This window comes from Poecilia mexicana, unplaced genomic scaffold (assembly GCF_051168715.1).
Source record: "Poecilia mexicana isolate PSO_F unplaced genomic scaffold, ASM5116871v1 scaffold_4, whole genome shotgun sequence".
Lineage (NCBI taxonomy): Eukaryota > Metazoa > Chordata > Actinopteri > Cyprinodontiformes > Poeciliidae > Poecilia > Poecilia mexicana.
This window is the reverse complement of record NW_028263373.1, coordinates 12,153,377-12,175,651: the sequence shown is the minus strand read 5'-3', so window position 1 is coordinate 12,175,651 and position 22,275 is coordinate 12,153,377. Positions and strand designations below refer to the sequence as shown.

Below are 22,275 nucleotides of genomic sequence, written 5' to 3'. Positions count from 1 at the left end.
AAAATGCCAAAATCAGGCCATTTGCACATAGAAATTAATATCTGGTTCTGATTGGAACCAGGCTCTCAGAAACAGGCACCCATATTGCACATAGCGATCTTTAGTACTTCCTGTAGTAAATTTGATCTGTTTTGAGCTGCGATTTTTAGCCAGACATCCGTTTTGGGTTTGTTTCAGAATCTTGGCCTGCCGGAAATGGAGAAAAAAAAAGCATAAAGTTCTGGGATATTTTTGACTTTGTGTGCATATTACAAACACCAGTATCTTCAAGGAGTCCTTCATGAACCAAGCCTTGGTGAATTTTATCATTGGTGTTTGAAGGTCAAAAGGCACACAGCCTCAACTATTTTACAGATGACATGAAATTGTCCTCAAGAATTTCCTGATACTGGATAAGAGCTCTTACCCTCATTATCTTGCTCAGACTTGCAGAAGCTGTCAAGTTGTCGAGAGGTGAGATGAAAAGGCATGTATACTAACATTTTGTTCCAACTTAGAGCCTGTTTTGTTCATATATGGAGGAAAATCAGGGTCCACCTGATGAAAACACCACTTACACAGGCCCCTGGCAAACATCTGTGTCCAGCGTATTTATAAATTCAATAATTTTTCAAAAGCAACTTGAGCAGGAGAAAATATCTTGATCTGGGGTGTAGCTCTTTATTATACCATTCCTGGGCTCTTTCTATGAAACAGTGCACCGGATTCCGGTTCATTAAAAAAGTCAATGCTCTCGATAGCTGGCTCAGTCTAACCAACGCTCCCAAAGCTGTTTCCATGAAAAACATTTAAAAATGCTTCAATTATAGAAATACAAGCAGCATTGCAAGCCTGCCAACATATATTACAGCTTCATATACAAATATATAAATGTACAATCAATAAATACAGTGTGACGTCTTCGTCTTGAGATGTATGGAGAACATTAAGGCTTGTTTAATGTTTGGTGATTTTTTTTTTTTCTTTCTTTCTTTTAGGCTCAATTTGTGGTTCTGCGTAAAACTATGAGTTGGAACTCTGATTCTGGATAATTAAATGAATGGCTGTGATTCACTGTACTTAAAAATACTGAAATGAAAGAATGCAAATCACTAATATGGTGCAGTTTGACCATTCTTCACATCTTAAATGCTGACCAATGACACAAAACGCAGCAAAATCAAAGAACAAACAACACTTCAAGAGATTAGGTGTTAGCATGTGGCTCATGTTCAAAAGGAAAAGATCGCTGATTCTGATTACAGTATTTACAAGGAACACTACGATCGACTTCAGTAAATAGCGAAAGTTTCTTTGGTCCCTGTCGATTGTCGGTAATTAGTGGTTTAAAAAATGTAACTGTGGGCACAAAATGGTTGATTAGAAAACAAAAGCAAACACAGAAATGTGCCATGATTATGCCTATCACTAAGAATCATTTACAGGTCATCAATAATCCCAGTTCACATAGGCAAAGGAAACACAACATTTCAGGGTTGTGAAATTACATCAAAGTCAGTAAAAACAGTTCATACATGATACACAAGCATAAACAATGATTACAAAGCAGCAATAGCTACTTAAAATGGACAGTTGTTTAACAACAAAACAAAACAAGCACATCCTCAAAAACAAAACCAGTAACTTTTTTGCAGCAGCAGCAGAATTTGAAGAGAGACCCATGAAGTCAGAAGAAGACTGATTTCATAAACTGTGGATGAGGTTGGGCTGGTTTCAGGGCAGAAGTAGGAAGACGGGAGCTTTCACTAAGTGTCCAGGTGTCTGCACATGGTTCCCCAGTGTTTCTGTGTGCTGTCCATCTTTGGCTGCGCTGCTAGAGATGGATGATGATTCCGGTGAGTAATTTCAAGTTTTCTTCAAGCCTCGTTCTGACCAAAGAGACTACCCTGCGTCTTGAGTCTGTGCATCCTGGCGGGAAGAAAAGATTAAAACATCAGATTCGATCGGGTTTAGGTTCATCAGGATTTGAGTCTGTTGGGAGATGAGTGACTTACTGTCTTTCTTTACGGCTCAGTGTGTCTTCTTTTGACTTGACAAAGACTGCATTTTCCCCTCCCCTAACAAGGTAAGCAAACTCTCCTTCCTTTGCGTTAAAGATCACCCTGCAGTCACACAGATAATATATGTTCAGTCAACAATAAATACTTAATTCTTGAGTAAGTAAATGTTAGAGACCAGGAACTCACTTGGACTGAGTCTCGCCACATTTGATGCGGAGCTTTCGGAGGTGAAACTTGCTGCTGCCCCAAAGGTCGGACCAGCTGAAAAGTGCGTCCTTCTCCCAGCGAATCTTGACGATCATCAGGTCACCGATGTCCACGTCGGTGGTGATCAGGAAGGACGAGGTGCTGTTGCTGTCAAGGGAGGGCCTGATGGGTTGAAGTGGGAAATATGATCAGATATTGGCATATTTGATTAGTATGTATTAATATGTAAAGATTCACTGAGAAACTGGCTGCTGACCAGAATTCATACATTTTAAACTTAGCCTAAAAAATGAAATAATTTTTCTTATTATTGAATCCATTTTATCTATCGGATTAAGCTGATCACATTTCTCTTCACGGTAGAAGTAATGACTAGAGGAAGGAGATTGAAAGTTAGCTGTTTTTAGTCCCACTGACTTGTTGGAGTAATAAAACGCCTAAAAGCTGCAGGAGGCTTAGGTAAAGTAAGGGTCTACCTTTGCTAAAGGGAAAACAAATGGACAACTGGTTGCATTTTGTTATGCTAACCAAGATAACTCTGATAGTCGCTCTAACAGAAGATGCTATAAACCATTTAGATCATCCATTCTGCAGTCTTTTTGACTTTGGTAATATTAGTGAAATCCTGTTTAACTGTGAAACATCACCCATTCTCTAACACACACAGTGTGACGTCCCCTTCGGGTCCTGCTGTGCATTATTAATAATCGACCGTAGAAACACTGATAAAGGAATGAGTGATTTTACTAACATAAATCTAAAATCACATCCTCTTAAATATGAAGTTGTTTTTATTGTTAAGACAGAAATTATTTGTATTAAATGAATATATAGAGAAGAAAGGAATATATTTTGTTACAGTCCACTTCTGTATTTTGAGGTATACAAAATTATTAGCAACCTATAATCTGTATGTAAAAGAGTAAATTAAATACACTAATTTTGTATTATTTTTGCTCTGATTTTACTTATAGATACCCTTATCCACAAACATATATCCACAATATGTTTGTGGATTTTCAATGATGCAATTGAGAATTTTGCTTTTTTTTTTTAGTTTACTATGAATGTTTTATTATTAGGATATTTGTGCTTTAAGTTTAGTTTTCTTGGTAAAAAAAAAAAAAAAAAGCAGTTTGTAGTTTTTTTTTTTTAGAAATGATCTAAAATCAGAATTGCCATGTTTTCACAAAACCTGAAACCTGAAATCGGTCTTAGACCCTCATTTCCACCAACAAATGCTGGTGAACAACACTGTTGCAGAGTGGCATGTCTTTGTGTTGCACGCTCAGCTTCGTGTACGTACAGGACAAGCGGGATGTCCTCCTTCTCTCCGTGGGTTCCGTACAGTGAAATCTTGATTGGCTGCTCACTGAAGCTCTGTTTGTCCTTGCTGAAGAAGTGTGCCTTCACTTGGTAATGGAAAACTGCAGGATGGAAAGAAGATTCACTCTCAGTGAAATGATACATTTCTACTTAGGCTTTATTTAACCCTTGACTAGAGCTTTAGACACCGATTAGTATATTCTTGTTTGGCTTCAAGCATGCATGTGCAGACCCTTAGAAGCTCTTGAAACAGCTTGCTATTTATCAAGTAAATGTTTACACATTTGCTGATTTGTGATTTCTAAAAAAAAACAATGACAAAAAACTTTTCCACTGCCAAAGTAATGCACAGGTATCACTTTACTTCAGCATACTTTAGCAACTAAAATACCCATGACCTCATGAATGCACCGAGCTTGCTGTCCTTGTGAAGCTGTATCAAGTTTCCACAATCACTGTCGGGTCCAAGGAGACGCATTTACTCTAACCGCATCGAGTCACGGTAGCAAATAATCTGAGGATTACTTTTAATGAAGGCATGTGCACGATTTAACTCCCAATGATGCAGACTAAAGCATGTAAATCCAGGAAGACTTTTCTACTTTTCTTAGATGTTAAACAGATTCCCTTTCTGTTCTTGCAGTCAATATTCAAGTACAAATTTCCGTCTCCGTGGAAAAAGTCGAGTTTACTTTAGTTTCACACCGTTTCTGTGGAGATTTACCTTTGTAAGGCATCATATCCCGAGTCTTGAGGTACATCCTGGCACTGCGGGCCGTCCGGACCTTGTTGATGTTGTAGCCAAGCTTGTTGCATCGGTTCTTCCTGCAGCTCAGGCACATTCCCTTGTTGAAGGCGTCCTTGGAGTTGCAGCGGTAGGCCATGCTCTGCTGCTGGGTGTTCAGCAGCGAGTCAATGAACAAGTGGATGGAGCGCTCATGGGAGCATTTGATAAGCTGATCCATATCTGCAAACAAGAAGGCAAGAAGACTCTTCGGTTTTTGCAGATAAACGCTGGCGAAGGCTAAAAATTACTTCCTGGTGTTTGTTCTCCTTTTTTCATTCATAAACAGTCACAAACGAGGACCAGAAGGCATCCAACGCTATGTTCTGGTTTCTAAAAGCATGAAGCAACAAAATATTGAGGAAATACACCAGATATTTTTGCTCACTTCATGTTTTTAGCTTGGAATGTTATGATTGGAGGCAAAGACACTTTAACCTGCAACCATTTGTTTTAGCAAGCACCTGCCTGACTTCTGACTGAAATCTGCTAACAATATATTATTCCTAAGACTAGTATAATTAAAAAACAAAGCTAATTCATTGTCTCTAGAAGCCTGGGAGATTTTGAGTTACATACTTTGGAGGCCCTTGATCCCTTCTGATGCAATCCCCAGCAAGGTATTCTGGATGTCACAACCCGGTTGGAAGGTTCCTCCGTTAGGGTAAATGTCAATGTGGCCCACTGGCCTCTGGATGCCAATGCTGCGGTCTGGAGAGCCTCTGGTGTTGGTGTGCAGGACGTCCACAAACTGGGCATCGCCTCGGGACAGAGTGCTCTGCTCGTCTGCGTGCTCAAAGGTGGGACCGGCGGGATCCAGACCTGGGCACGAGAACAAAACAATCGATCAGCTGTGGAGATAAACGTGACTGGAGATAAAATGCTACCATTTGGAACCGTTGTGTTTCAAAGCATTAAAGGCTTGAAAGTCTGTTCTCAGTCTGACCTCCTTCTGATTGGTGCAGGCAAAAAAAAAAAAAAAAAAATGTTTGATGGTGCTTAATGGCCCACTGCTCTCAGATCTAGTAAACACACCATTATTTGAAGGAGGTCAGAGAGATTTTAAAGCTGGATCAACTTCATAGGAGCAAATTGGAGCTCTAAATCTGAAACAAATTGGCTGCATGCACACACACACACACACAATGGAGGCCTGGAATGTAGAGGCTGACAGACTCGGACGTACATACATGAAAGTACGCACCAATAACCTTAAGAACTCAATTTAATACTAAAATAACCAAACAGCATGTTAAAAACATGTAGTTACAACATTTTCACAACTTTATCTAGGTCTTTTTTTGAATTTAGATTATAACCCAACGTTCCTATATGTCAAAATTGAGTCAATTTTTCAAAGTCCTCGGCCGCCTTTAACCATTTTTAGCATATAAATACCATAGATCTAATACTTTATATGAAGTTATGTCATTAACGGATGGATTGATACTGAACCAAAACTGCAAAACCTTTAAATCAAACTGCTAACTTTTTCAAACTGTACAGGAATCCTGGTAGTCATTTAACAGGAGTCACCTGTGATCCTGCTGATCTTATGGTCAGTGAGGTCTCCAGCAATGCCGGCCACATGTGCTCCCAGACTGTATCCCAAAAGATGAATCCTCTCCCAGGGCAACTGCAGCTCTTTCTGCAAAGCAACAAAACAGGTCAGGCGTGTGCAAGGAACGCCTTAACACAATCGACAGGGAAGCCTGCAGAAATGCAAGCTGTACTTGGCAAGGCTCTGAAGCATTCTGCCCCAGGAATGAATGTGGGAAACAATCCAGAGAAAGGATTCGGTGCAATTTCATGCTATGCCAAATTCTAGACTGCTTTTAAAGTTTGAAGTTGCGTAAGCAAAGGGAAAGCTTTGGGCTGTTGCAAAAGCCGTGCCCTCACTAACACTAAGCCTCGCAGCGATAGCCGCAGACATGACTATAAAATGTGTTTATAGCCATTTAAAATCTCATAGCGTAGACAAACGCAACCACATGGCCTCATTGGGAACAGAGCATTACGGAGCAGATTTTAGCCAATAATGTGAACTCAACAATTGTCACATGTTATATTTACAGAACTCAAAAAGCTAATGCAGAGGGAGGGCGATCCAACGGCTCACCTGCAGCCAGGTAACGAACTTGGCCACGTCTCGGCCAACCAGCTTGGTGTAGGCTGCGGAGGTGGGGTAGTGCTGGTTGGCGCGGGTCAGCCAATCCACCACGATCACGTTTGCAGTTGGCACGCGCTCATACAGGGCGGACACCAGCTTGGGGACCCAGCTCTCAAACATCCCTGTTACCTGCAGGGCAAAACATAAAAGCAGCAGGTGAAACTGTGGCCCATGATGTTTGAACAAAAACATTTACCTGCATTTTTACAAAGTTTGCAGGTAAATGCCGATAGTCACGTTTTGTGCTGTTGATGCCTTATGTTTCAAAGAACTGTGAAACATAAGACTGTATTAATGTAACCAAGTAACACCAGTTTCTCATCGCGTTTGCACTGTCAAGGAATCGACTGGTATGAGAACCTTCACTATGCTAAATATGAGTAATAATCCTGAGCATCAACATGGTGTAGAAAAGGGAAGCAAAATCACTCAAACTGCTGTTAAGATTATATAGCATGTAATAGTTTGAGTATTGCTATCACAGTTTTTGTATTGTGCATCATAAATATTGAATGTGCACTACTTTCTAAGAGGTTATTGGACAGTATTTCATCCCTTTTGGTTTGCCAGTCTGCATTTTAAATGCCCAACACATGATGTGAGCTGGTTAATTAGTCAGGCTATCTGCTCTGATAGCCAAACTGAAGTCAGCTGGTGACCAGACATGCTGATCACAGCAGTGTGGGACTTTTTCATTTTCCACATCATAAACTGTCCACGTTTTCTGAGATTTTAACTATTTCTGAAATATTCCAAATTTGTCTTTTTTGTAAGCAAAGGCGTAAAACAATTATTATCGCCGTCTGACAGGTGGTGAACAGCAGCAGGTTAAAGGACAAAGCAGAGCTGGAGAAGACTCAACTTCTCTTGCATTTATTATCAATATTTCTTATTATTTGAGTGAGATCATGTTTTCATTCTCCCATTTTGTTTTACTTCCATAGTAGTTTAGCTTGTGCTGCAGAAAACATGTGACTGACAATGCACACATGGTCAGGTCAGTGTCTGAGGTCAGCTGCCATATGGCGTGGTTTATCCAGCACTGCCTCTGTGTTCTGTTGGAGACTGGCCAAGGTATCATCAGGTTCAAATTGTGCAGCATGACTGGTTTTAAATCAAATTACAGCAGAAGATGCATGCATGGACTGTGTGCCGTGTCCCCTCCACAGCTTGTGCTTTTTGCCATCATATGTTGCAGGACTTCTTTTTTTTTTTTTCTCAGTATCTGTGATGCATTTTTATGTTGCACTGCCTAAACATATCTGCGCAGAAGCTTTGTGCACACAAAAAAAGTTAGTTTCAGTGTTACTAACCGTCCAGCCATGTATCACAATGAAGGTCTGGGTTTCTGGGTTGAATGCGCACTCGGTGATGGTTTCTGGTCTGCCGGCCACCATGTAGCACATATCATCATCCGGGAGCTCGGCGGTGCGCAGGGAGAACTTGGACACGATGTCAGTGAAATCCGTCATCCATTCAGTGGTGGTTGGCACAGGCGCATCGGTGACTGTGCTGTTTCCTGTTGCAAAACAAACGGAGAGCGCAGCGGATCGTTGGGGTTAATCTGTTCTGTCAGGTTGGACAATTGGGATTTGTTCACGGAGAAGCATTTTAAATGCTAGTTGGCTGATTGTCCTTAATTGTGAACAACGTATTTTTTTTAAGTGACTAAATAAGGCGTGACAGTGTCGCCCCCTTTTGTCCTTTCTGAATCTTTACCGGGAAAACTCAATTTCTTGATATCACGATAGCATTTCTACATTTTTAATTAAACCAAATAACTGAATGCGGGTTTTTCAGTTTTCCTCTAAAGGAATCATTCTTAATGGGTCGGAGCGAGTGTTAAGAAGAGTCGGTCTAATTAAAATTCAACGCGCAAACTGTGCTCAACCTGAGTAAAACAGTTGTGTTTTATTAAATTCAAAGAAGAATAAACATTATTGTGTGAAGAAATTATTTTCTGTATCAACTTCAACCAACGTTTCCTCCCTCCTCTTATCTATCCTCAGACCAACAACAAAAAAAGCTCCTGCCTGCTGCTTTTCGTCACGCACACATGGAGCTGAATGCAGACCTGCGCTCTTTTTAAAGACGGGTTAATATCGGTCAAAAGTGGAGCAGCGTGCAGTAATAAACCTGCTATCCACATATTTATAACCTGCTTCTCGTTTTGTTCTGTTTAAAAGTCTCATCAGAATAAATGTGAGTCTTACCAAAAGCAGTTGAGTTGGCGGTGGGTTCGACATCTGAAGAAAAAGTTGCGTGGATGCTTCCCAAAGTTATCCAAATAGTCACAAAGCAAATCATTTCTTTTCCCATATTGTTACTGAGTTTTTCCTCTTGATTTGGATTTCTTGATTTTAAAGTTTTTTTGTTGGTTTTGGTTTTATTGTTTGTTTGTTTGGTTTTTTTTTGTTTTGTTTTTTTTGGTTGGTCGAATAGTTATGGATCCACTTAAACCCAAAGCACCGGTGACAAAGTGGTGAGCTGTTTGCGGTTTAAGGGTGAAGTTGCTTATGATCTGTAACATTTGCCGCTGCAGGTCATCTTAATGGGTGGCTTATTTGAATACTCAAGCGTGATTGGCTGGAAAGTTTTGGGGGGCGGAGACTAAACGCTGTCCCAGCTCTAAAAAAAAAAAAAAACCTAAGGAGGTTGGTCATCCTGCTGTGAGGAAAGCGGGGCCCCTGGCAGCCAAGCAGAAGGTTTCATTTACGGAGCAACATTAGTGTCAGCTCCCAACTGTCCGTGTGTCTGGTTTTAGTGATTACCCGACACTTTCCTTTGATCTGCTGCCAAAATGATGTGGTAATAGGTATTTTTGTCATGCATTAGGATATTAAAAGGTTTCTAACTAATTTAAAAAGCGCTCTTTGAACAAGTTATTGAAAGAAAACCTGATTCATTGTGTTTGTAGGAAACATTTTATTTTTAGGACAGCAAGGTTGTTAGCGCTGCTGCATTGCGGCAAAACAGGATGGAATCCTGGCCAAGACATTTTCTGCAGCAGGTTGGTTTTCCCCAGGTACTCCAGTTTCCTCCTGCAGTCCAAAAACCTGACTGTTGTTGGGTTAAATGACCTCTTGAATTTGTCCTTGATATGAGTGTGTGTGGTTTGGTTGTTTGCTTAGTGTATATTTGACTGTCCTGTGATGGACTTGTGACCTGTCCAGAGTGAAGCCCAACTCAAGCCTTGCACAGACATGTAGTCGGTTTAGACAATGGATGAATTTACTCTCAATTCTTTCATTTTATAAATATCTAATTCTGACAAAAGTGACAATGTTGGAAGAGATGCACCCAGGAGACCTGCAGCTATAATCGCAGCACATGTAGCACAGATTTTTATTTGGTTTTAAAAAACACATATAGTATGATCATCTCCGTACTGGACACTACTTTGTATAGGTATGTCACACAAAAACCCAAATAAAATGTTGTAAAGTTTTTTGTTGCAACATGTCAACATGTGGAAAAGTGTCAATAGTTTTCGAAAGGCACTGCAAAGACGTGCAACGAGCTCTAGAGCAAAATCTTGAATGATATTAAGAATTTATTATTGGGAGATCATGGAATAGGGCAAGTTTTCTTGATTTATTCAGAACTATTTAAATTTTCTGTTTGGCTGAAAAATCCAATCACTGAACAGCCGTAGTAATTCATTTTCTTCTGACCCATCTTCACCACCAGCCTTGGACCCAACCCATCACCCACCAGCCTCATCAGCAGCACATATTTCCTTGATGATGTACTGGTCATCTAAATTTTAAAACTCATTCCTCCGCAGTAGCTCTGAGGTCCCCAAACCCAAGCAGAACAAGTGATGGACATTTTCTGGCAGAAAGCTTCTCCACTTCCTTCAGCTCCTTCGTGTAACAGAAGTGAATCGGGAGTTTTGAGAGTCCCGCTTGGTCAGATCAGCTTTGAGCTGTGAGCCATGATGAGGAGACATGCAACATGAACCCATCAGAAAACTTTTATTGTTAATCATCTGCTAGACCACATGTCAAACTGCAGTCCTCCAACTTTTAGATGTTTCTCTGCTGCACCACACCTGAATAGAATAATCAGGTCATTAGCAAGGCTCTGGAGAACTTATCTACACAAGAAGGAGGCAATTAAGCCATTTGATTCCGGTGTTTTGTACCTGTGGCACATCTAAAAACTGCAGGACACCGGCCCTTGAGTGCTGGAGTTTGACACCCCTGTAAATCTATAAATGTGGACACTATAATCCGAAGCAGTCTTCTCAGACTGAGGAAAATATTCACTGTCCAACTGGCAAAGCTCCACTGCTCTGTGGGGCCTCACTGTAAGTGTGGGGGGGCCCAAGCAGCTGCTCTGTTAGCCTGAGCCTCATGTTCTATGGCATACACCGCCGCAGTTGCATTGTTACCCACTATAGAAGGAAGACAGATGTTTCCTGTGTACATTGACAAGAGGCAAAGGTTTAACATCACGTTTTCATGTTGAGAGGACTGTGTCACCTGAAACGCACAACTTATGACCTTTACTAAATGCAGAAATTACAGGGAAGACGAAGCAGAGAGCAACAAAATAAGATTAAAAGAAAAAAAAAAACTGTCTGTCTTTTCCCTTTGTAAAGAGGATGGGGCATTGTCGGTGGTGTGCTTTCAGACTGGGGCCCACTAATCCGTCCATACATTCAGGATCTCTCACATACATGAGAGCCGGGTGGGTGTGGAACACAGTCCCACTTTCTTATTGGCTGACCAAGACTGAAAGGATTTCCAGAAGAAACCTTCATACCTCTCGAGAAGGACATTCTCTCCTCATATCATGTCACGGGAAATAAAAACAAGATGTGGATACAGACACCATGCACGCTCGGTGCCTGCGCTTCAAGCGTTTTGCCCCGTCAGTTCACAGAGCCAGCTTCAGAACAAGACGCGAGTGTGAGTTACGAGATTTAGAGTTTAAAATTGACTGTTATGTCATTACATCACCCTGAAAGCGAAAAGCAGAGACTGATGGGGAATATAAAGTAGATGAAGCACTTTCATGATATTGCACAGAAAGATGCCATGTTTCTTAGCTGTGACAGTAAAGTGAAATGCGTCAAATGTGTTGTGCAGAAACACAGACATGTGACAAACCCTATCAATTACAAACTAAATATCACCCTCATGTCATGCTGCACAAAGCTTTTAACCCATGCCTCTTTCACTTTAGGCATTCAAAACCCATGTTGACGCTATCGGAGCTTTGGGGACATGGTGCATTATCCTGCCAGAAGTTTCCATCGGGAGATAAACTGTGTTCATAAAGTTAGCAACAAGTCTCAGGTAGGCTTTGAGTTCAAATCAGTATAGATTCATCCTACCCTGTTGTTTTATGCCAAATACCGACTCTACCATCCAAAAGATGCAGCTGAAAATGAGGTTTTCCACACCAGGTGGTAATCTTCGTGAACCTTTGTGAGCTGCATCAGTTTCTGGCTGTCTGGCAGCAGTGGCTCTACAGCCGCTGTAGCCCATCTGCTTCAAGGTTCGACATGTTCTTGGTTCAGAGACGGCATCCTTTCTGCTCCGGCATCTGGCATCAACAGGGCGGTTTTACCCGGTTTGAGTTTCAACGAGTTTCGCCTCGTCGAGATGCCCAAATGCTGTAATCTAATTGGCTAAATTGCTATTTGTGTTGTGTTCTTGCCTAATAGCGCGTGAGTCAATTCTGTTGGCAAAACATTTCTGACCGGTCAGGTCATGGGGTCACTGTGGGCCTGTTTTCTACTGACATACATCAGAGGTCGAATGAGCAGCTCACACAGGTTGATCCGAGTCACCAGCAGTCATGCGAACTCAGAGGTCCAAGCTGCTCTGGAGGAGTCAGGGGACGCGACGTTTAGCTGTTCTCTGCATCTACTGTAAATGACTGCAGCATGTCTGCATGTGTCTGTGGGGAAGGTAATGCTTATGGGCCGAGCAGAGGGTCCAACCCAGCAATTAGACAGAAGAGAAACGCCCGTTCCTTAGTTGGTGATTCCAGGTTCGATCTCTGCTCAGGGAAAGGCCAGCAATGATAACCGGCTAGGCAGAAATCCTGCGGTACACACCCAGCCTCCAAGTTATGTTGAAGTTCAGAGATGTGGGTTTTTTTGTTGTTGTTTTTTTTTTAGCTACTTTACCCAAACCTTTCTCAGCTGCTGGGAGGTTGTTGTGGCTCAGAAGAAATTGTGTCAGATAAATACAGTGAAAGCGGGCGGGTCAGAGATAGCGAGGGACTCAGAGGCCTGTAAAGACAGCTTCGTTTTTTTTTTTTTTTTTTGTTTTTTTTTTAAGGTCACAAATCACTCAGTTTGCTCTTCCTTGAAGGAAATCAAAGGGATCCTGACGGGAAAAAACACAGATTACCTCTGCTTTCCTGTTGCTCCTTTTGTCACGAGATGCTCACAAACCCAAAGAGAGCACATTTGTTTCACATTTACCCCATCTGCACAATCTGACTGTCTGAATCTGCTGCTTACCCGATCCGAGCCGCGCATCCAAACCCCATAAATACTGTGTTGGCTCTGTTCCGAGATTTTCAGATCTAGTTGCAAATATTTAAATTAGCAATAAATATTTTACATGTGTCCCTTTGTTGCCTCTCTCATGCCTGCAGGGTTTCCATGTGTTTACAGGATGTCAAAATGCTCCCTGGAGACACGCGAGCTCTGTAGGTGAAGCTGCAGGTGCGGCTGAAGTCTTTGTGACAACGTAGTTAAGTTATACGTTTTTAATGTGAGATGTAAACCTCGTGAACCTGTGTTGACAAACCTGCTGCCAAACACCCAAGGCTTGGAGCAAACAGCTATTTTGAAGAGGTGATTCTGGGAGAAACTAAAAAAGGGTTTCTAAGAACCATGCGGGTTGATTTTTTACTTCGTCACACATGGAGTGTGTCACTGTTTAAAATGCTACTCCATCCATCCAGCTTTCTTCTGAATGACAAAACCTCTCTCCTCCACATGCAGTAAAAGATAAACTTCCAACTCGCTTCCTCTTTTTTTTTATTTTTCATCTGTCAGCCCATGTCAGTATTGTAGCGGGGTGAATTCACACACAAAAAAATTTGATATCTAACTTGCGTGCTTGACGTAAAACACCGTGCTGCATGTGCAAGGCCATCCTCTGTTTTTATTCTCCTGTTGGGACTCTTGACACTGCGTTCCTCTTTATCTGGGTGTCTCCACCTTCATTTCTGTCTGCATATCTTCCAGGACACAACAGAAAACGAAAAAGACCTTCAAGAGAGGAGGTGTTAAGGTTGCATTTCCAGTGTTTGCTCCAATTAGCAGCAAACACGGTCCTTCTTTCCAGTGGCTCGTTCAGAGAGAAAAAGTCCCTCTGTGGGACAGAAAAGAAAGAGCGTCAGCACAGCAGGAGTTTACAAGCCCTTCACTAAAGACTCAATAAGGCTGCAAAATAAGCTGAACAAAGGCTATGAGAGAACATCGCCTTATTTCAGTCTTTTCTTCCCGGCTCGTGTGAAGACGTTTTAGCAGACCCTTTGCCAGCAGTTTAACAACTGAGCTACTTGTTGCATGAAGTTTAGTGGGAGTGCATGGGTTGATTGAATGCTTCAGAGTCACTTTCCTTCTTTTTTTTATGATCTCCCTTGTCAACACTTTGCAGTAAATAAACCAAATTTTCAGGTGGAAAAACGGCTCACAGGACACGGGAAACAGCTCAGACATATACACACACAGAAAAACTGTTTGGTAAATGTCCAAACTAAACAGAGAAAAAGAAACACACACACACACACACACAGCTATGCTTGAAGCATGTTGAAACTGACATCGACACACACAAATGTTATGATATAGCCACAAATTTCAATGTATTTTGACAAAGTAGAGCAAATTAGTAAAACTATTTATGTAGCATAATTGAACAGAAAAGTAGAGAAAGCTTTGCTTAAATAAAACATCCATGGGTCTTCCTCCAGATCACTAAAATGCTGTGAATTATCAGAAGCTTACAAAGCTAGGACATCATCAACATCATCGTCGTCGTCGTCGTCATGATCTGGGTTTCCTGATTTATCGAAAGCGGTGGTGCCAAACTCGTTTTCATTTCGGACCACATAAACATCACAAATGTCCTCAAAGCCTCCCAGTGACATGGCAAAATGTTTTGATGAAACCACCTGTTACCAAACTGCAGAAATATTATGCCCTCCTCTCCATTCGATGAGTACTTCTAAAAACAAAATAATATTGAACATTGAAGTAATTTGGCACTATACAAATAAAAACAATTTGATTTGACTGAGCTGTCCAAGATGTGAGCTGCAGGCTTTTAGTTTGGCACATTTGACCTAAAGGCGCAGTAACTTTATGTAGACTTCTGAATATGAACCAAGAAAACGTATAGAGTCATCCCAATCCCATCAGGCTTCAAGCAAAATAAATCTCTTTTAGTAATCTTAACTAAAAGACACTGATTTAATGTCAGACAAGTGACGAAAAAAAAATGTCAGTTTACACGGCGTATGCAAATAACTGGTTTTATGAGCAAACACACAGCGTAATGTACATGTTTCTGGCTGCATGTATGTTGTTCAAACATCTGCAGGCAATATCTCTCTCAGGACACACAGAGCTCCCTCTGTCCTTTACCCACTGTGACCAGTACACAGATACGTGTAACACACTCTTGCACGGTTGCATACATATCGATTGTACAAGCATTTTAGCACTTGTGTGGGCAGACCATCTGGATGTGCAGCCTGACCACTGCCCATATTTCATCAATGCACGCAGCTGTGCATGCATGCATGCAGCCCTGAGAAACCAGAGTTTCTCAAGCTACTTCTGATGTCACAACTGGAGGGACAAGAGGACGTTTCGTAAACACTCTGGTTTCATTTGCTCCAGAGGATGCCAGCGTCCGGGAGGCGGCGGCGGTGGAGGGCTGAGATTACACACAAGGACCTCTGACAGGCCTGATCAGCTATGTGGAAACTCATCTTATCTGAGTTGAAATTTTACATAAGCTGCTCATTTGATTTTTTTACTCAGTCAAGAGTGACATGTTCTTAAAGTTCAGGGTAATCCATGTGTGACCCTGGGACTGATTTTGTGTCCGGGCCTTCCAGCACAGGTTGGTTTGTTCAGAAAAATACTTAGAGTAGAAAATAAAACCTGCAAATCAAAATCATCTTATGATAGAAAATTTTAGGTATAAAACATCATTTTTTCTCTTTTAATAAGCATGATTTGTACATTTTCCTTATATTCTTGGAAGAAAAGGACTATATTTATCCAGGGATTTTTACTCAAAGCAAATTTTGGTGTGCATCCAAATCTGCTTGTAACTAACTTATTACACTTGAGTAAATCCACCAAGCAAGGCCCAAAGAATGGGTGCAAATCCTGCTCTTATCAGTGAGGCAGTTTTCAGTTTTCGCTGTTTTTTTAATTCTTGGGATGCATTTCATTTAATAAGGCAAACATGCAAAATAATTTTAACATTTTGGATCAACAACAATTTACACATCCCTTTCCTACAGAAAAATAACATTCTACTTAATCATTGTATGCTTAGTTTATTCCTGAGCAGGTAAAACAGGTCATAATATATTTTTCGTGGTTTTTGGAAATTACGCTCCTCCCTCCAAAAAATAGTTTTAACCTGACAATTTTGGACATTATTACAAAACGTTTGGACACCACTGTTACAGTTCCTTTGAAGAGTTTAAAAGGCATGCTACTCTGTGTTACTGACATCGTGGGGATTCCTACACACATCTACATCCCAGAATAGCACCCGACCCAAACTCTTGCCCGAGTTGTTCTTGAAATCTGCCTTTGAAATACAATCATGAAGCACTTTTATCCCCAAGGCTCCTGAATGACACAAGCCAAGAACTTCTGGGTTCTGGACCTCAATAAAAGAATCTATAAGTACGTGCCTGGATCGCTCTTCTGCTTTTGTTTCTTATGTTTGGTAAAATAGTCACAGCATTAAATTGTCTGCGAAAATTAATAAAAATAAATATAATAAGTTACAGACTGTTCCTAGCACTGTGCAATGATTAATACATGAATAATCCTCATGAATTAATAGTAATTAAAAATAATAGTGGATAAAAGGCTTCAGAACATTTATACCACAGCAGGTACGGAGAACCACAAAAGCAAAAATTAAATCATATACAAATCTATTAATCTCTCCATGTTAAATAAATAAAAAGTATAACATTTTATTTAAGTATTTATGTCAGCTTGAGTCATGCAGAACTGATCTGATCATTCCCATAGCAACAATCAGAAGCAAGACGTTGCGCCAGAAGTCCAGTGAGCTCACTGATGAGGTCATAGATGTACATCACAGTAGATCAAAGAAGTTCTAATGCTTGAATCCTGGAATCTCTAAGCATCAGTCAGGATCCAGACATTTCTTGGAGTTTCAGATTTGTGTAGAGCAGCAATGTTTAGTTTTGCGACGGCGCTTGTTCCCCTGATATTCCCGGTTGGTTGGGGCATTGGATATGCTGTGACTACTGGGATGAAGAAAGTGTGCGATCGTTTCTTTCCTGGGAAGGATGGCAACAAAGAATACGATCAGGATGAAGAAGACGATCTGTTTTGGAAAGGATTTCCATCCAGATACAAAGACCAAACCGACCCGGCTGGGGAGGATTGTTCTGAAAAGGCTTTGGACGTTGGGACCTCGGACTCCATCTCGTCCTCTGTACAAAACAGTACAGAGGATGACAGTACTGTCTCTGGACAAACCGACCCGGCTGGGGAGGTTTGTTCGGAGACGACAGTACACCGTGAGGGTGAGACAACAGTCGCAGAAAAATCTGACCTGGCTGGGGAAGATATGTCTGCGGCTGATCTCACAGCCAAAGCTTTGGTTTCGCTGGTCCCATCGCTTTCCTTACAGAAGAGTCCTCTGAAGGGCACTTTCTCAGGGTCCTTTGAAATACAAAGCTCCCCAGATAACAGTGTTGCTCATTTGTCCAACAAACCACCTCTAAATGTAAAGATTTCCGTAGCTGTCGATGTTTCCTGTTCTCCTGAAGATAATTCAGCAGCTAGCGTTGGCTCGGATCTGCCAGATGTAGGGAGGACATCTGCAGGACAAGGACAAGCTGAGGTGAACTTCTTCAAGTTCTCCGATGAGCTCCAGAACAGCTGGGTGAACGCTGCTTTCCAGAGCATCCTAAACCTGAACGTCACCAAGCGGTGTCTCGCTCAGGAAAGGGTTTTTCTGGAGGCATCGTCCATCCCCTGCTGTGGAAGTCTCATGGTTTCAGCTGTCCGTCAGCCCGGCAAGCATTTTTGTCAGAAAGACCTTTCCCCAGTTCTGATGGAGCTGAGGGAGAAGAAGCTGCCATCTGGCGTGGGAAAGGACTACGACATCAAAAGTTTGCTGGAGTCTGTGCTGGTCTGGCTGGATTCGTTTGGCGGCGACACAGAGAGAGAGTTGTACGACAACGACTCTTGCTCTAACTGTGGAGCCACTTCCCTCAGGCTCCTGAACAACGGCGCCCTGATTGCCCTTCCACCGATATTATTTTCAACCAGTATATCTATACTGCTTGAATACTGGTTGGATGTGGCATGCGAACGCCGTTGTTCAGGCTGCGGGTCACCCTGGCAGAAAAAACACTGTCTGGCCAATAACCAGGTGCTGGTGTTTTTTCTGCACAGGTTTACCAGGGAGTACCAAACAAAAGTCACTCAGACCATCGATGTGCCTGCAGAATGTGGGATGGAGACGTACCACCTGTCCTCCGTCATCTGTGGGGATCCAAAGCTAACAGACTTCTACTGCTATTTAATGAAAGGAGAACGAACCGTAAAGGCAGACAACGAGCATGTCTTCACTGCAGACAGTGACTGCAGTGAAGACATGTCCAAAAACGGTTTCATTTACATTTATGAGAAGAAATGATCAGACACCAGAGGTTACAGTTTCTCCAGCCCCTCCTCTAGAAGGTGATAAAGGTGCCTTTGGAGAGGAGCTAAAAATATTATAATTCGAAGAAGAAAAACATCCTAGAAGGCCTAATTAGTAACCATTTTGAGGCTGGAGAAATGTGACTGGGACCAAACGTGTCTGATTTAAATTTATAGGACAAAAGGATAAAAAGATTTGACAGGTTTCCTGTTTGCAGGTTTCTCTCCAGGCACTCCGGCTTCCTGCCACAGTCTGAAATCTCCACTGAAATGATCCAGTAGGTAGAGGTGGACCCGTGGATGTGGGTCTGGCGGGCGGCCCCGGTGCAGGGGACCCAGTCCCCCAGCAGCAGACTGGGCCCAAAAGGCCCAGTCTCCTGTTGGGGGGAGCACTGGGGTTAACACTGGGAAGCGGAACCTCGGACAGAGCACAGGGAGGCGGAGGAGCAGCAGGAGACTCTGGAGACGGCGGAGGAGCAGCAGGAGACTCTGGAGACGGCGGAGGAGCAGCAGGAGACTCTGGAGACGGCGGAGGAGCAGCGGGAGACTCTGGAGACGGCGGAGGAGCAGCGGGAGACTCTGGAGACGGAGCAGACTCAGGAGCAGCGGGACACTGCTGCTCCTGAGTCCTGATATATATATATATATATATATATATATATATATATATATATATATATATATATATATATATATATATATATATATATATATATATATATAGAGAGAGAGAGAGAGAGAGAGAGAGAGAGAGAGAGAGAGAGAGATATTTGTGTGTGCGTGGGTGTGTGTATGTGTTTGTGTATATGTATGTATTATATGTGTATATATGTGTGTGTGTCGATAGATAGATAGATAGATAGATAGATAGATAGATAGATAGATAGATAGATAGATAGATAGATAGATAGATAGATAGATAGATAGATAGATAGATAGATAGATAGATAGATAGATAGATAGATAGATAGATATCTACAACTAGACACATATGGAGAACCAAAACCGACATAAGAAATAAAAACATAAATATATGAATAAAAGAATAAATATATATCCGACATATATGAATAAAATGATAAAAATATAAATAAAATAAAATTATATATCGCCGACATCATAAGAAATAAAATAAAATAATAAATATATAAATAAAATACTAAATATATATCTGACATATTAAGAAATAAAAAAATAAATATAAAAATAAAGGAATATATATATATATATATATATATATATATATATATATATATATATATATATATATATATATATATATATATATATATATATATATATATATATATATATATATATATATATAAAACGGGCTGCACAGTTGGTAGAGCTGTTGCCTTGCAGCAAGAAGGTTCTGGGTTCGATTCTTTCTGCATGGAGTTTGCATGTTCTCCCTGTACATGGTGGGTTCTCTCTGGGTTCTCCAGCTTCCTCCCATAGTCCAAAACATGACTGTCAGGTTAATTGGTCTCTCTAAATTGGGCCCATGTAGGGCCCATGTGGGCTCTGGCCCTACACGGGCAAACCCATGTGGGGCCATCGTGGAAGCCGCGGACAAACCCATATGGTCTGCCCTCCTTTTCCCCACATGGGGCCCACCTAGGCATGCTGGCTGGGTAGCAACACGAACTGATTCGTATTTTTTCATAGTTAACATTTTTAACTGAATAAACATAATAATGACCTTTATATATAATAATAAACATTTCCACATATCTCCGATATCCACCGGACCCTCAGTTGCGTGTTATGTCAGCTGTTTGGGATTCCCCTCTGTTCTTACGTCACCGCGCTTTCTGTGGCTACCTGTCACATTCAACAGGTTGTATTCTCGTTCCCAGTCAGGGAAAACCCCCACAGGCTGCGATAAAAGAGCCAAGACAACCCAAATAGGGCATATTCAGGATTTAGTGGGAACACCAATATGCAGAAGCCTTATCTGATTGTTCATCCCCCAACCCCCAGGGTGCAACAAAATTTCCAAGTCTTGACCGGTCCGCGGTAATAAAAAGATTGGGGACCACTGATTTAGCACATGCTAGTGGCAGACACACGAAGGATCAGCACTTTTACTGTTACAGTTACCGTTTGAAAACTACCATAATCAGTTCTGTTAAATCTAATCTTGGCAACTTTTTCTTTTTCAACCCTAACAAATGTGATATTCAATTGACCTGTTATGACTCAAATTTTGGGTGTCCGCCCCCCTCTGCTGCTGCTGCATAGTTGTGGAAAACCCGGAGCGGCAGAGATATCTGCGGCTTATATGTGTATGTTTACCTGTTTATTAAAAAAAAAAAAAAAAAAAAAAAACTTTGGGGTTGTGACTCATAGTTTGGAAAATACAGACTATAATCCTTACTGGATTTTTTTCTGTGAAGAACTCAGAGAATATTATTTGATTATGCTTTCTAGAAAACAATATATTTTTACATTTAGGCACTCCTGCAAATGTCACACTTTTTCTGTTACAAACTGACTCCGGCCCCCCACCAGAGAAAGGAAAAGTTATGTGGCCCTCACAGGAAAAAGTTTGGGGACCCCTGCCATATAGGATGGGTGGCAACCCTAACTATAGTGTCTATTCTATGCGCCTTATAATCTGGTGCGCCTTATAGTGTGGAAAATATGGTAGTCCCAAGTTTTGTCTTTTATTGAATGTCCAAGACAAAGGTAAACAAAGGTAAAATAACTGAATAGGTGATCAACTCAAAACCACTTGCACCTTTTTACTCTCTCTGTCATTTAAGCACACCCGTTGCCATGGCAACCGCCTGCGCTCCACAAGCCGACCAGAGATTACGTTAAAAACATAACATTCAGTCCGTTACGATCAGGGGTGAAAATAGTTTTAAATTCTGAACACAGCGGTGGTTGATTAGTTAATTTTAAACTCCTGCTCTGCTAGTTTTTTTTGGTAATGGAACCGAAACGCACAGAATTGCGCAACACCTTGTTGAAACACTAATCACTGAGATTGTTATTGTTGTTGGGTCATTAATTTGAGCACGTTTTGCTGATTTTTTGTTGTTGTTGTTGTTGTTGTTCTTTAATAAAGTTATGAACGTTTTGATAAGGAATCGGAGGACGTCCTGGTCTCAGAATCCTGGCGGCGTTCAGTTTGTCACCCAGTGCCGAGATCGACTCAAAACCTTCCGTGATCGACTTAATGGGCCGCTGCTCTAGTAAAGCATTTCATAAACAATATGAAATGGGGAAAAAAAGTTATTTACTAACTGATTAAGTCGTGTTTTAGATTGTTCTTGAAAAACTAATCAGTCACGGCTGATTAGTGGCTGCACAGTGAACCCACTGATTTTTTTTACAGCAGACAGCCGCTCCTCTCTCTTGCAGGTACTGCGTACCCACGCTAAATCTTTTAGGGGTACGCAGTACCCGACAGTACCCTCTTACTTTCACCCCTGCATTTACATCCATAGACATGATCAGCGCACACAGCTTCAGATCTCAGGATGTGACGATGGCTGAATAGTTTATAGAGGACATCAGAAATCCCAGGAATCAGCTCTCACTGTGGATCATTCTTTGGGTGCAATATGGACAATAAAAAAAGCACACGTAAAAACAATGGGTTTGCAGACACATGCCAGGAAGACAACCGAGCAATCAAGGGTGGGAACAGGTAGGCAGAAAGGAAACATCTGTGTAGAGATAAACAACAACCAACAAGAAAAAAACAAAAACATTCAAATCAATTAACGCTGGATGAAAAAATAAACTATAAAGGCCGTTAAGAATAGCTCAGCATAAATCACTCAAAAACTTAAAGTCACCTCTTGAAATTAACCAAATAAACTATAACGTTTCAAAAGGATGCAGATCTCAAAAC

General features: G+C 41.3%; 1 protein-coding gene across 1 annotated transcript; it reads right to left on the bottom strand.

Moving 5' to 3' along the window:
- Nucleotides 1-640: 640 nt before the first annotated feature.
- lpla (lipoprotein lipase a) lies at nt 641-9,050 on the bottom strand. Its single transcript, XM_015005654.2, has 10 exons — nt 8,701-9,050; nt 7,801-8,006; nt 6,437-6,616; nt 5,854-5,965; nt 4,897-5,139; nt 4,258-4,500; nt 3,514-3,634; nt 2,187-2,369; nt 1,995-2,102; nt 641-1,908 (listed from the first exon to the last, which is right to left on the bottom strand). The coding sequence occupies exons 1-10, from the start codon at nt 8,804-8,806 to the stop codon at nt 1,857-1,859; spliced, it is 1,554 nt and encodes a 517-aa protein (XP_014861140.2). The 5' UTR covers nt 8,807-9,050; the 3' UTR covers nt 641-1,856.
- Nucleotides 9,051-22,275: the final 13,225 nt, after the last annotated feature.